Source organism: Leptonychotes weddellii, chromosome 7, assembly GCF_054177405.1.
Source record: "Leptonychotes weddellii isolate Sample4059 chromosome 7, ASM5417740v2, whole genome shotgun sequence".
NCBI lineage: Eukaryota > Metazoa > Chordata > Mammalia > Carnivora > Phocidae > Leptonychotes > Leptonychotes weddellii.
In genome coordinates this window covers 62,899,050-62,914,740 of record NC_138375.1, presented here as the reverse complement: position 1 = coordinate 62,914,740, position 15,691 = coordinate 62,899,050, and the positions used below count along the sequence as shown (strand labels likewise).

At 36.6% G+C, this 15,691-nt stretch overlaps 1 protein-coding gene across 2 annotated transcripts in view; it reads left to right on the top strand.

The window, feature by feature from the left end:
- The window catches only part of MAN2A1 (mannosidase alpha class 2A member 1), a 167,201-nt gene that overhangs the window by 117,160 nt on the left and 34,350 nt on the right, over positions 1–15,691 (top strand). For both annotated transcript variants that reach the window (XM_081826471.1, XM_081826470.1), the window contains exons 13-16: positions 2,569–2,734; positions 4,055–4,273; positions 5,034–5,156; positions 8,674–8,788. In XM_081826471.1, coding sequence (XP_081682597.1) covers positions 2,569–2,734; positions 4,055–4,273; positions 5,034–5,156; positions 8,674–8,788 — 623 coding nt within the window. The remainder of the gene's footprint in view (positions 1–2,568; positions 2,735–4,054; positions 4,274–5,033; positions 5,157–8,673; positions 8,789–15,691) is intronic.

The following is a 15,691-nucleotide window of genomic DNA, read 5'->3' as shown; positions in this document are numbered from 1 at the left end:
AAAAATGTATGTAGATGAGAGTTGTGTGTATGTCAGGTAAATTTATGCTGTGGTGCGCTTGAAGAACATGGTGTGAATCTCTAATTATGTTAAAAAATGATTTTTTTAGTGCAGCATTATACTCATTATATACTCTACACATTCCATTTTTGAACAGATTCCTGGCATGATAATTATATAATCATTCAGTACAGTAGAAACATCATTATGGTCACATACTAATTAGCTACTAAAATGAAACAAAACAGAACCTAGTTCACAGCTTATTATAAAAAGTGATTTAATATTATATAAAACTAAATGTATGGTTAAAATTATTTTTTGCTTTAAATGTGAATCTTTTTCCCCTATGGGACATGGGAAGGAATCTGTGTTCTGGATGCTTATTACCTAATTTATTGCTTGGGCACATGTTACATTTTATTATCAGAGCCCTTATGACTAGACCTGTGTAGTAGAGCATCCAGCAAACCTGCCAGTAGGAATTCTAGGCTCAGTACCTGGATGTGCCTCAGGGCTTCTGCAGAATCAGGATACTGGCCCGACTCTTCAGACCATATTATCTCTAAGCCTCTGGGAACATGGGGTTAAGCAGTAAATCACTCATTTCTGGGATGCTGGCTTAAACATCTTTGGTGCTGAGGATAGGTGATCCTCAACTGTTTTTCTTCTCCACGTTGCACATTAGGAATATAGTATTGTCTTGCTGGTAACAATGAATCCTGGTAGTTGTGATTCTCCAGGTGTGTTTGTGACGGGACAAGTCAGGTGACACGTAAGCTCTGATAGAGGGCAGTAGGAGGGCACCAATAGGTTGGCAGATCCCTCAGGTAAGTCTGTTAAGCATTGCCCTCACTATCCTTTAGAATTGCTTCTGTGGATAAAATAGGGTTTTACCTAGTATGTCAAGACTTAAGTGTCCTTTGTAAATACGTTTTTGACTACACAGCTTCAGCCACTCTTCTCTCGCACATCTATGGAATCTCGGTGAACATAAGTGGTGTAAGCTAGGTTGTGTGATCCTGATGCATACTATAAGCCATTAGGAATTAGAGACATTTTTATTGCTGTGTTGTCGCTTTTGGTATCTCAGAATACTATTTCTATCATAAGAGCTTCTCCCGATAAACCCTTTATAAGTCAAACATTTTATAGATTTTATGCTACATGCTCTTTCTTTTCTTTTGTGTTTTCCTGTTGTCCTTCACTTTAGTTTTGACCACTGCAGGTATTAATTTTACTTCTTATGTGATTTGCAATGCAATTGAAATACACAGAACACACGTAGAATAAAAGAGCATGACTACGCTTTCTAATGCACTAAATACACAATACTAGCTGGTGTCTGCCATCTTTGATGTAGCTGCTATGGGTCGGGGGAGATGGGGTTGCTATTTGACTATTCAGTTCTGTGGTCCTGCAGTTACAAAATTGTATAGGAAACCAAAATATTTCAATCAAGAAAATATTCACTAATGAATCAGTGAGTTATATTATTCAAACATCCTCTTTGAAATATCTTTTGATTTATTTGAAGATAATCTGATTCAAATTGATCATAAAGTAAAATCATAAATCTTTCAAAGACTCTGTTTCATGAAGTCTGTGATATGATGGTCTAGAACATTTCTGCTCACAGGCAAAGCCATGAAACAGTGAGGATCTCCAACTAAGAATTCTTTGAATATCAAAGAAATTAAGAAGAGGACTTTAGGAAAAACGATGAAGTCCTTGAATATTTTTTACAAATGTAGTTATGTTTAAAACCATCCTATAAAAATTAAATGCGTGAAGGTGTCATAATGTGCTAATATAAAATATTGTTGGAAAAAGTCTGCCAGAAACTCCAGTTCATTCATTTTTTTGCTCATTCTAAGAATTGCATGTAGTTTTAAATAATTGTCTAAACTTATTTTAATAGTGTGTGTTGTCCTTTTTCTAGCTAGGCTCAGTCAAATCTTTTTTAGCACTATTTGTTATAAAATTTTAACACCCTTTTTAAGTGGAGCTACTTCAAATGATCTTTTTTCCAGAACCAACTCTCTTGGGGAATAAGGACCCCATGTATATAAAATAAATGTGTGATTCTGCATGGATAGCCATACATTTTTGTTGTCTTTTAGTGGTCTAAAATGAATGTCAGGATTTTAATTGAAATTAATTGTGGCTAAAGTACAAATAGGCAATGTATGTGTTTTCTTACTCAGCGAGCTTAGGCAGGGATCAGGAGATTAGTTGTATCAAGCTGATTATTTTAGAAAGGCTAATAAAACCATGTGTTATATAGGTCATTTTCTGGGCCATGGAAATAACTTTATTACAGTTCTATTAATGTCTTCCATTTGTATAACATTTTATTCTTAGAAAGTGAATCATTATTTCATTACCCTTTGTAGTGTGTGTTATTTGTGATGAAATTGCGTGTTCTCCAAAAATTTTACCAGAATGTTCCTTATAAGTCCTCTCCGTGTGTTGACTCTATGTCTACAAGCTGAGTCCTTACACATAGTGTAAAAGAAGTAGAAATACTGTTTTAAGATCCGAGTAGTGAAGCAGCTGTTTTTGCAGGTATCTTGTGGTCTGTAATCCTTCAGAACAAGACCGAATCTCAGTGGTCTCAGTCTATGTGAGTTCCCCCACAGCACAAGTGTCTTCTGCTTCCGGAAAGCCTGTGGAAATTCAGATGAGTGCAGTTTGGAATACAGCAACTACTATTTCACAGACAGCCTATGAGGTACGTTTTTGCCATAGAACTTAAAGAGGCACCATTAAAAAAGCATAGCCAGTATGTAGTTTATATATGTATCCATGCCCCCTTGAGTCATCACATTGGTGTATGTGAAGTGGTTAAAGTTGTGGATACCAGGGGATTTAACTGACCAGTTAAATGACACTAAAGGAAAAGAGATCCTGTGTTTCCTAGAATACTAATATCTTCGTTAGTGTGTATATCACATGTTATTATTAGTATGTTATTAGCATGTATATTGTATATCTTTGTAAGTATTGGAACTTTTTCCTGAAATAATGAAGTCATCATTACCTAAAAAATTTTGTAATTTTTTGTTTAACTCAATTTAGTAACAATTATGCACACTGAAGTTGAGATAAATAACACCTTTTCTAAATAACTTAGGTCCTTTCAGCGTTTCATTGCAAAGGTGACGTGACACACCATAAAAGAAGGACTTCCTAAAATAGAGGAAGGTGCTTTTTACCTGAGATGCAACTGTGGAAAGCCTGGCCTGAAGTAATAGACATTTTTGGAGAAAATTTCTTAAAGTAATATTAAACTGGACCCCCGCATCACTAGAAAAGTTGAATTTTTGGAGTCTTGAGTGCAAGTTAAACTGTACTTCTGAAGACGCAGCCATAAGCTAGGAACTCTAAATGAGAATTACTTTGCTTGTTAAAAGCCATTGCTGGCTGCTTTCATAAATTCATAATCCTTTAGTTAGAAAGGAGAAGATAATAGAAGTTTTGGTCAGATGTTACAGGAAACAGCCTATCTAGAAAAGGGAGGAATAGCTCCTAGAAGGCAGAGGTCACGACTTACATTGTGTGTGCATCCTCTGTGCTTTGTGCATTGTCTGCTGGACCCCAGGCATTCGATGGCCACTGTTAGCCTGCCTAATATTTATAGTATTACATTTACCACTTTTATTTTTAATGTACTTGAAACCATAGTATAAAAAGGGTCCTGATAATTAGGAAAAATCGTTGTTCACCTAAAGCTCCTACCTTCATGAAGCATTTTCTCCTCTGAGCATCCATTAAGAGCACCACAGGACAATTGAGGTTGCTCGTATAATTTCATATATTGAATGAAAGCATTCATGCCTTTGATAGTCCTACCAACCTGAAGTTATTAGATTCCCTGGATAAACGGAAATGTGGATACTCTACCCATAAATTCTCAAAACATCTTTAGAGTATTAAATTCTTTTTAAAATACGGTAGTTTTTTTGTTGTTGTTCTTACTAGATGTATAAATCCTTTTCTTTCAGTAGATTGCATTTCTCTTTAAAAAAATTCTCTCCTCTGTCTTTTAAAGATCTCCTTCCTAGTGCAGATGCCACCACTCGGACTGAAAGTGTATAGAATTTTGGAATCAGCAAGTTCAGACCCACATTTAGCTGAGTATGTGCTGCATAATGGTAACGTAAAAGATAAAGGAATTTTCAACATGAAGAATGTAAAAAGTACTGAAGAAGATATAACTCTAGAGAACTCCTTTGTTAAACTTCGGTTTGATCAGTCTGGGCTTTTGGAGGTATGTTCTGAATAGTTTTCAAATTCATGGAAGGCTTATCACTTTTATTATAATATGTGCAGATTATGTATGCAGAGGGGGGAAAATCGATGCAAATACTCTGGGAGAAAGGATGGATGAGCTATATGTATCTGATATATGTGGTCCACTGTGACCACTTGCTCCTAACAAGGGTGGTCTGTGGGTGGTGCTGCTCCGTGAACTGTTACTGGTCCACAAGATAAGTATAGAAGCTGTAATGGTTGAGAAAAATGTTTGTGGAAACTCTGAAAGCACAATGACACAATAAATTTATGTCTACTGAATCTAATAATAAAAAATTTGAGTGTATATTTGGTATATCACTTTAAATTTAATTTTTCTAGTAATTCACTCTTATTGTACTTCACAAAAATATTGGTCCATGCATACTGGAAATAAAAAAATAAACCTGCTTCTTCAGTACAGAAAGTTTGAGAAGCACTGGTCCACATCTCTTAATTTGTGTATCTCTTTCTTCCTTAATGAAGTGTGTTCTGACTTTTTGTTTCTATTGTGAAAGTTTTAAATTCTAAGTATTAGCTATAAAAGTATACTTTTAAATATAAGATTTTGGGTGTTCATCCAAGAATCATGAACATTAGAGGCTGAATGTTAGCATTTTTCTGTCTGTCTTGAGGTTTTTTGTTTTTTTTTTAATCAACATATACATGGAACCAGATGCAACATCATTAAAATCTTAATATAGTAAGTTGCTTTTAAACATTGTTTTTATCCTTAGGAAATGATAAATAAAGAAGACAGTAAACATCATGAAGTAAAAGTGCAATTTTCATGGTATGGAACCACCAGTAAAAAGGACAAAAGTGGTGCCTACCTCTTCTTACCTGATGGGGAAGCCAAGGTAAGTGCCAATGAACTGAGCTGTGAATAAGCATTTATTGAAAGAGTAATGAAGAAAAAAATAAGTTCATCACATTATTTTGTCATCTGTTAGGTATAGATGAGTTGGTTCCACTATTATATTTCCTTATTGACACTTGGCAATCGGTAGTCGTGAGTGTTAGGTAAACAAATAATTTTTCAGGGTTGGAATTCATTAAGGTGCTACAATGAATAGTTGCTCTCCATGGAAAGAAGCCAGATTTGTTGGAGGGTTCAGGTGCTGTTGCGCTGTTCTGTGTGACACAGCATATATACAGAGACAAATTATCTAGCCATAGGAGAAAAATAAATTGTCCAGTGGGCCATTTTTCTCCTTAACTTTCAGCACTTTAAAAAACAAAAAAAAATTTCCCTCCCCTTGACTGTAAAGGTGTAATAATATATACAAATTTTGGCACATTTTTGAAAATGCAGAAAACTGAAGAAAACAATAAAATTTACCAACTATTCCAGAGGCCATGCAAACCACTGCCAACATTTTGATGTATTTTTTATTGTCTTACTGTGCATATCGCTTTCTCCCCCATTTTCACTGTTGTGACAGTGCTCACAATCAAATGGTATATTCTTCGAAAACACATTTTTAATATATACTGTTGTGATTAAAGGTCTGAGGGTCCAATGTCTAACATGGTGACTGTAGTTGATAACACCGTATTATATGATATGCTGAGAGAGTAGAACTTAAATGTTCTCACACACACAAAAATGTATATATATGTAAAAAAAAAAAAAAAAAATTGTTGCATATGTAGATTTTCTCCCAATACTTCACTACTGTAACATTGTGATAAGCTTTCTTTGTAGCATTCTTTTTATGCAGTGATGATTATTTCCTGAGAATAACTTTCTAGAAGAGTTATTTTGTGTCAGTGGATGAGGCCTTTAAGACTTGATACATACTGGGGCGCCTGGGTGGCTCAGTCGTTAAGCATCTGCCTTCGGCTCAGGTCCTGGTCCCAGGGTCCTGGGATCGAGCCCCGCATCAGGCTCCCTGCTCCGCGGGGAGCCTGCTTCTCCCTCTCCCACTCCCCCTGCTTGTGTTCCCTCTCTAGCTGTGTTTCTCTCTGTCAAATAAATAAAACCTTTAAAAAAAAAAAAAAAAGACTTGATACATACTATTTCTCTGTCCTCTAAAGTGACTGCATAAATATTCGCTCCCACCAGCATTTTTGAGAGTAGTTCTCTAATATACCACTCCAAGCACTGAGAATCAGCCATATCAAAAGCTTTACCTATAATAATGGGTGAAAAATATTTTACTGTTAAGTTTTTGTGATTATTAGGGAAGCTAAACTTCATACATTTATTTCTCTCTCCTATATCTTTTGTGAGTTTCATATATAAGTTCTTTGACCATTTTTCTACTGGTATGACTTACGGATCTATAAGCATTCTTTATGTATGGTAAAAATTAATCTTTTTTCCTATATACTGCAAAATGTTCCATCAGTGTGTCATTTAATTTAATTATGTTATGCTGTTATAGTATTTTTTTTTAATTTTTGTGTAGTCAGTTCTGTATTTTTTTCTTTAGAGCATCTTCCTTTGCTTTTCTACTTATATAGGTTTTCTCTACTTCAAGATAAGTTAAATATTCTCCATATTTTGTTGCCTAGAAACCTGTCTCCTGCAGAAGTTACTGTTGTTCTTCAATTTCGAAAAACCTGTTAACCAAAATCAAATAATAGATTTTATTTTATTTTATTTTTTTAAAGATTTTATTTATTTATTTGACAGACACAGAGAGAGAAGGAACACAAGCAGCAGGGGTGGGAGAGGGAGAAGCAGGCTTCCCGCTGAGCAGGGAGCCCAATGCGGGGCTCGATCCCAGCACCCCGGGACCATGACCTGAGCTGAAGGCAGACGCTTAACGACTGAGCCACCCAGGCGCCCCAAATAATAGATTTTTCAAGAATAGCATTGACCGTTCTAAGGAGTCTAGTTTTTTGTTGTTTCGATTTTTTTTAATCAGTGAGGAATTAAAGGTAAACTACAGCTCATAGTAGCCGTTCTAGGAAGGGTAGTGGATCCTAAGTATAAGCTGTATCAGTCTGTTCTCACTTGGACAAGAATTTGGGTTTTGGGGATTTTTTTTTTTAAGATTTTTATTTATTTATTTGAGAGAGAGAGTCAGAGAGAGGGCACAAGCAAGGGGAGCAGCAGAGGGAGAGGGAGAAGCAGGCTCCCTGCTCAGCAGGGAGACCGACGTGGGGCTTGATTCCAGGAACCTGGGATCATAACCCCAGCCAAAGGCAGACGCTTAACCGACTGAGCCACCCAGGCACCCCAGGAATTTGGTTTTGATTGACTGTTCTTATACTAAAGAAAAAATGAAAAATAGCAATACTTATGGAATATTATGCATGGACAATTGTGACTAATTTATTTAAAATTATTCTATCTTTAAATAGCTCTAATATTAAATTAAAAAACCAAGAGAATTATCATATATTTACAAAGAGAAAATAAAAGACTATCAGGGAGGCAGGTGGGTGCATCAGAAACAGGTAGGAGCCCAGAAATCCCCATGCCAGCTTTCATCTTCTTCCCTTACTTTTTAGCTATATGGTAAAATTAGGTCCAAGAACTTTGTAAACTCTTAATGCATTATATTAATTTCAGAATATTTTTTCTAGAACCAGAGAGGTACATTTGGAAGAAAATTTCACAGTTCTGAAAATCTGATGCTACTTAAGTAGTTTGCAATGCAAGCCTAGCTCGTCATGCCATTGTTGAGCTTCTGCAGCCTGTAATGCTTAAGAAAATATAAGTCCTTCAAAAAAAAAGAGAGAAAATATAATTCTTCATAAATGCTTTCAATGTGCTCCTATGTCACAGAAGTTATGTTCTGTTCCTGATTTTTCTTGACAACTAGATTTGAAATGACGAAACCTTAAACCAGTGGTTGCCATAGTTTTTTCAAGTTTGTAAATTTGCTTTATATTCAGCTAGTTCTTTCTAGTAAAAGGGCAGTGTGTTTTATAGACTAGTAAACCTAACTGTGATTAAGCAATTCTCTGAATCCTGCTTTCTGTTTGCTTAGATGACTCCCTGTGGTCATCCTTGCCACCTGCCCGACCCCTGAACATTAGGGGGCCACGGTTATAATAAATGTTTGCCTGGGAAAATGTCACTGCTGTAGAATGAATGGTATTTCTAATAAATAGCACATGGACAATATAGAAGGGTTTTAATTAGAAATTTTTATAGCTGGGAGGAATGTTTGTGGATCATCTAGGCCAGTCAAGTTGTAAACATTTTTATTTTCTATTTTCAGCACTTTTTGTCTAATGAAAAACCTTATACTCCATTTTTATAGCATGCGCCTGTTCTGATACCTTGTAAGGTTTCGTTTTCACTTGAGATTGCAAATATCAGGTGGTATGTATTTGCCATTTGGGAAATGATAATAAACATCCCTTGGAAAAGTTAAAAGCTGAAATTTTTTCTTAAAAATGTCATTTCCTCCTCAGCCTTATGTTTACACAACACTGCCCTTTGTCAGAGTGCAACGTGGAAGGTTTTACTCAGACGTGACTTGCTTTTTGGAACATGTTACCCACAGAGTCCGACTGTACAACATCCAAGGTAAGAAAACAAAGCAGCATAGCTGTGAAACATGTACACTGGTTCTGGAATTCTTTGTGTGTCGTTTTTAATAAACTAGCAATTGGTTTTTTGTGTGTTTTTTTTATTATGTTATGTTAATCACCATACACTACATCACTAGTTTTTGATGTAGTGTTCCGTGATTCGTTGTTTGTGTGTAGCACCCAGTGCTCCATGCGGAACGTGCCCTCCTCAATACCCATCACCAGGCTAACCCAGCCCCGCACCCCCTTCCCCTCCAGAACCCTCAGTTTGTTTCTCAGAGTCCATCGCCTCTCATGGAGCAATTGGTTTTCGAACATGGTATTTATGGTAGTCTTTCCTAAACTTGTCATTATACTCACTGTGTGGTTTAAAAATATACTTAGCCTTTTGATAATCAGAAATGGTAAAACATTTAACTCTACATATGTATGTTCTTTCCCTATATATATCTCCTCTTACCTCTCATAATATTTGTCTTGGTCATGAGTTCATTAATTGGAATCTTTATTTCTAAGATCTAAAAACAGTGGGGTTTTTTGTTGTTGTTTTAATTTTACAAAATGGGAATTCTGTCAAATACGGCTTTCAGTTAGTAGATCATTGACCATCTCTGACACGCACATACACCCCCCCACGTATGGCCTGCCTTAAATATGGAATGTATTACAATAGCAGGTGTTACTGGAATTTAACTTTCTTTTAAGAAAAACGTTTGTTACTAGTTCTTTCTGTTTACAAGTCTTTACCTGGGAGAGTATAAAATCGGGCGATTGTTTATTGCTTTTAGGATGGGACTGATGAGCAGCATCTTTATCAACCAAGTGACAGTAAATAGGCTTTTAATCCTCTTAGGGACTTAACCATGGGCAGTGGTTCTTGTCCTTCCTTAGGATTTGGATGGAGCCGTGGCTCCCAGACACCCTCAGAGTTGCACATTTATGTTGGTTCGTGTTGAATTCACTTTTTTTAGAATGGAGTACTTTTCCAACCACAAATTTAATCCTAGTAACCAGACCACTTAACCATGGTATCAACTCTCTTAGAAAAGGACCTCATAAAAATGCCACTTTAGATTCTTCTTTACTGTTAGCTAGGCTGAAAAAGTTAGAAAAGGAAATATTGTTTCCTTGAATCTTTATACCAGTAGATAATAAAGCGTTTGAAAACTAATGATAAAATATATGGGCAGGCGCTGTTTGCTTTTTGGGTTTTGTGGGGAAGCAAAGGGTACTGTGTTCAGGGAATGTTCACTTTGCTACCTACAAGAAAGTCTGTGCTTCTGAAATAATCTTTTATTGAGTTTTCTAAAATCTCTGGTAAGTCAGAAACAATATTTTTGACCATCCTTTTCTACTCTTGCATAAGCCATTGTTCAACATCTCTGAGAGCTCTAAAATTACACCTTCAGCTACGGCCAGAGGTTTCATTTTATGGGTAGAAAGTAGCATCCCCATCACACAGGAGATGTGCTTATCTGCTTTTAGATTTGCTTAAAAAACTGTTGCTTGTAATGGAATGTTTCTTCCTTGAGTACAGCGTGGCCCCCACTTTGGCCCAGGCCTGTGTCATCAAGCATGGTTTACTGTTGTTTTTCCTTAGGTCTACTTAGGAGGTAGGCTGTGTGGCAGAGTTAATGCTGAAGCAGCTCGCCAGAGAATTCCTACTTCTCAGTCAAGTCCGTTTGCTTAATTGCTTTTCTTTTTGTTTAAATGAGTCTGTCACCATCACTGCAGCCTCAGAGTTTTCGCAGGTTGTCCAGGGGATCTGGAGCTCATCACAGAGGATGGTTTCCGTAAATTAGAGGGCCCTCTTCTGCTGCTGTGACTATAAGCTTAGTTTGCTGTCATATCCCAGTGGTTGATTTGGAAATTAATAGGCTCTGACTTGCCTGTGTACTCAACCCAACAAACATGCATTTACCAGGCCCTAAAAGCTTTTCTTTTCTCCTCTTTCCTTCTCCCCAGCTAAGCAGTCCAAAATGCCCAATGGCTGACTAGTAGCCCCTTTGCAGAACCAGGAACCACCAAGACTTAACTGCCTCCCAGCCCTCCAAGGTGACAGTGCCAGTGGATTGGTCAGTTAAGAAAGAGAAATTGTTCTCAACTGGACGCTTAGAGTATTAGCATAACAAAAGTAATAATAATAATAAAATAAGAATACAGACCTCGAATTGCCTCTGGATGTCACAATGGGTGGAATAAACAGGGTGAAGCATTTGGATGAGATTTCTGTAGCTTGAAAGCAGAAAGCTTCAGGAGTTGGTGGGAAACGACAGATAAATAAGTTAGGTATAATGTGAAGTTAACTTAGAGTGCTTCTCCGGATGGGTTTTACTGTTCTTGGCTTGGATTGAACCTGAAACCAGCGTGTATAACCATTCGAAGTGACATAGCAATCTTTATTTTTGCTCTCTCAAGCCCAGAGTGTTTATATTTTTTGTTTTTTTCCAACATGAAAGCAGTCGGTGGGAGATGGAGATACCAGTTCACCTGAAAGGCTTTCATCCCAACTATACATCCTTCTATGTTTGTATCTGAGCCCCTCTCAACAAATCTCCCTCTTGGAAAAAATAAGCCCCGTTGTGGAGAGAGAGCCTCTTCTCAGTCGCCTTCCTGACCTCCCTCCATCTGTCGTTTTCTTTCACATACCGGTGCATGAAAGCTCAGGTTGTCTGGATCCTGGCTCATTGGGGTTTTAATTAAATCACTGGTCGAAACCTAAGGAAGAGATGTGAGGTCTTCAGGGTGTTTGGATGTCGACGAGTTCAAAGTGCCTGAATGGGGTCTGGTTATGCTGCACCAAAGCAGCCACACTGTGAAATACTTGAAAGCTCTTCGGTGTTTTAAACTTCGGCCTCATGTAAACCAGGTATCTGGGCGATTGATCAAAATCCATGGACAGGATGTAGCTTTTCGTCTTAGGTGTAGAGAAAACATCAGCCAACTTCCATGCTTTTGTCGAGTGGCTTGTGTTTAATATTTCTTGAAAGAACGTAAATACCTACTTTCAAATTTAACTTTCTAAATTGTCTTTGGATGTATGCTAATTGTGCCCCCTTTAAATAAACTGACCAGATGCAGTTATTCGGATGAGTATTAATGAATAGAGCCTGTTTGTTGTTAGTACCAAATTTATGAGCCAGAAAAAAATGGGGCTTGGGGGAGAGAAACTATTAATATTTTATGATTAGGTACTATAATTGTATTAGGTTACTAAACCATTAATTATACAAAAGATTTTATTACCTCTCAGCAACAAGGATAAAGAAACAGAAAGAGTTGATATTATGGAATATCTGTCTTTATTGAGAGTCTATATTAAATGTTTCAAATTCAGTTTACTTGAAATATTCTTTTAAAAAAACTAAAGTAATACAAACCTGATAAAGTATCCTTAAATTCCTCAGTCTCTATTTTAGTTACTCTTTGACCGTTTTCTCCCCAAAGTAACCTTTGGCCCCAATTAAGCTTTGAGAGAAAACAAAAGCAAGAACAGAAATCAAACAGCACTTCCCAGATTATAAAAACTGTGTGGTCATCATTGATTTTGCAACAAACTGAGTTGGGAGGCGTAGGTTCAACCATCTTTGTTTTTTTGTTTTTTGTTTTTTTCTTGGTGTTTTATATTTAAGTTTTAGTGTCTATTTGTGTTCTCTCCAGATTCTGAAAATGGTCGGAGGTGCAGTTTAGAGTCCTCTCTTAACATCATTTAAGCTATTAAAAAACACTCTTGTGTTTCTTTTCATTATTGTTCAAACATTACATTCAAAACGTTTCTAGAAATATTAAATTAGAGGAAATCTTGTGCTCACTAGCTTTAAAAGCTCTACAAGATCAGAGGGATTTGAAAGATTTCTAATGCAACACAATGTATCTATCGCCTTCTATCAGGTTAAATAAGAAATCCATTTTGTAGCACCCATAATTTAATGAAATGCCCTTTTGGAACTATTTTTTTTTTAATTTTTCAAAGATTATATTTAGTTTGTAGAAAATAACATTTTTCTGGAGGAAAAGATGGGAGAAGTGAGGATTAATTTTTCTTGTACTATAATCATCTTTCATTAAATTGAAGCTTTTCGTGTCACTAAGGCTACTTTAGCTTTTTTTTGTTAATCTTGATTTGGAAGATAGAATGTGATACAGGCAGAAGCCCCTGTATCCCCTTACGTTATATTTGTTTCATCACAACAAGTGCATACCTTGCAGTGACATCATGATCAGTAAGTGACATTTGCTAGCTGTGGCTTCATTTGTCTTTGGAGTTGTAATTATTAGACTTTGGTGCCCTAGTTTTTTGACATCAACAGCTACTTTGAAGAATGAGGTTGCTATGGGTTACCAGTGTGTCCTGTACATTTTCACTAGCACAAGGTTCAGGTTCCAGATTGGTTAAAATATATACCTTCAAGCTTCCCCCCGCCTCTCCGCCCCAGGACTACGTTCTCCTAGGCGGGTGTTTGTGAATGAATGAGTATGTGTGTAAACCATGTTTCAACCCTTAAGAGAAATATCTAAATGCAATACTTTTGCCTATTTTCCACCAACATACTATAAAAGTACTATATGTAATGGATCTTGCTAAAAGAAAGCAAGTAGCCTGGAGGTAAAATGTAATGAACTGCCATCAAAAAGTATGGAAGAAAAGACTTTCCTTTGGCTGCAATGACTGAGTAATTTCCTTGCATGGGCACATTTAGCATTCAAAAAGAGGTCGCTTAGTTTTTCTCTGTTTTGAATATGTAATGTGATTGGATTCATAACATGACCCTTGACTTTTAGAAAATCAAAATGAACTTCATCTAGTTAAACACATAAGAGAATCACACTGGGAATTAGAGATCTGAATCCTTAGTTGTGCCTTGAAGCCAACCAGAGTGACCTTGAGTTTGTCCTTAGATTTCTTACGGACTCAGTTTCTTAAACTGTAGAAAGACTAGATAGATGGCCAATTAGGTATAACCATTAAAGAGTCTTCACAAAACTTAGTATTACATAAAGTCTCTGTTGTGCTTAACTCCTTGCTCCTAAATTCATCTTCTAAGGATGGTTGAATCTGGGCCTTCCATCCCTGGAGTCCTCCTCCTTGTAAACAAGGTCTCAGAGCTTCACTGAAGTTGTTTTTATTTCCATAAAAAGATTCATGAGGATATTAAAATGGTTTGCAATCAATCTCTCATTTTTTTCCCAGGACTGCATTCCATATTTAGCTTAAGAGTAAAAAGCATTAAGTAAGTTATGGCTAGGCAGACTTAGGTAATTCAGACATTTTTGGAATACCATAATATGCAATTGACTGCTAAGGATTTTTCTTTCCTGTTAATTGGAACTTTTAAAAATTGAAATAAGTAGCTATGTGTCGAATCTGATTATTCCCTACAGGCATGAAAGAGGAGGTTATTTTAAGGGACTATAAGCACATTCTGGCTACACAAATTGAGAACTCAGAGGTTATCTTGGGGGCTCTTTGACAGCAGCTGCTGTGTTGAAAGCATAGCTTCTTAGCAGGGAAGCATCTTCCCCCACAAATAAGTGTTGTACTAAACTCAGATGAAGGGCAGGGGGATGGGAAATATAGGGGGAGTATGGTGGTTAAGAGCTCAGACTCCAGAGTCCACGTACCTGCATGTCATCTCCAGCTCCTATCCCAGCTCTGCCGCTTACTAGCTAGCTGCTTGACCTTGCGCAAGTTATTACCTCTCTGTCCTTGGTTTTGTCATACTGAAAAAGGTGACAATAATAGAGTCCACCTCACAGAAGTGTTGGAAGATTAACTGAGTTAATATACATAAAGCCTGGCACATATTAAGTGTTGTGTCTCCTTAAGAGGTTGTGTAGGCTTTGGGCACCTGGGTGGCTCCGTCGGTTAGGCGTCTGACTCTTGATCTCAGCTCAGGTCTTGATCTTAGGGGTTGTGAGTTCAAGCCCCACATTGGGCTCCGTGCTGGGTGTGGAGTCTACTTAAAAAAAAAAGAGGATGTGGGCCAGATGAATTAGACATAAGTGTTACAAAAGACGGTAGCCATTGAGGGTTGGGGGTGTTGGGGAAGATTTGATAAAGGAAGTGAGCTGTTGAGATGCTATGTCTTAGAGAAATGTCATTTATATAGGCAGAAAGGAGGGAAAGAACATTACAAAGCGTGAAGTGGGGTTTTTTTTTAATCAGACTCCTTTGTTCCTATTAGAATTTGAAAAACTATTACATATATTTAAGTTGGCATCTAGTTTTTATACATTTAAAAAATTGCAGATGTTTTTTTCTGGAATATAATAAATATTGACATTTTAAAATAAGCATATCCAGTGAGTAGCAATTTGATTTCCAAATCATGCATTTTTAAAAAGGCCTGAATAAGATCTTTAACAGTCAAATTTCACATCCTTATTTTCTCCTTGAACTCGTATTTCCATTCTACTTCCACAGAATTTTATCTTAATGTAATATTTTTATGCTTGAGAGTCTTGTTATTCATCAACCTTTCATTACTCTTATGAAATACATATGTATGTGTATATTAAGTTTAAAAATTCTATCATCCTAAAAGTAAGTATTAAATTTTTTCTGGATTGAGTTATAAAGATTATTAGTAGTATACAGTTGATCAAAACAGTCCCTGTATAGGGGCACCTGGGTGGCTCAGTCGTTAAGCGTCTGCCTCCTGTATATTGCCATTTTGGTCATTTATTTCATGAACTTTAATGGAAACTTTTCGCTCAGTGGATGAATCGTTTCTCCCCTTTGTATCCCCATATGTTCATGTATCCATTGGTGAATGTTACTTATTGCTAGAATGAGATAGGTTTCAGCATCGATTTTCTTCTTAATGTTTGTTTTTATAAAGGTAAGGCAAAAAAATGATGTTACCATAAATAGGTGGGAATGGAAGGAGTTCTATTA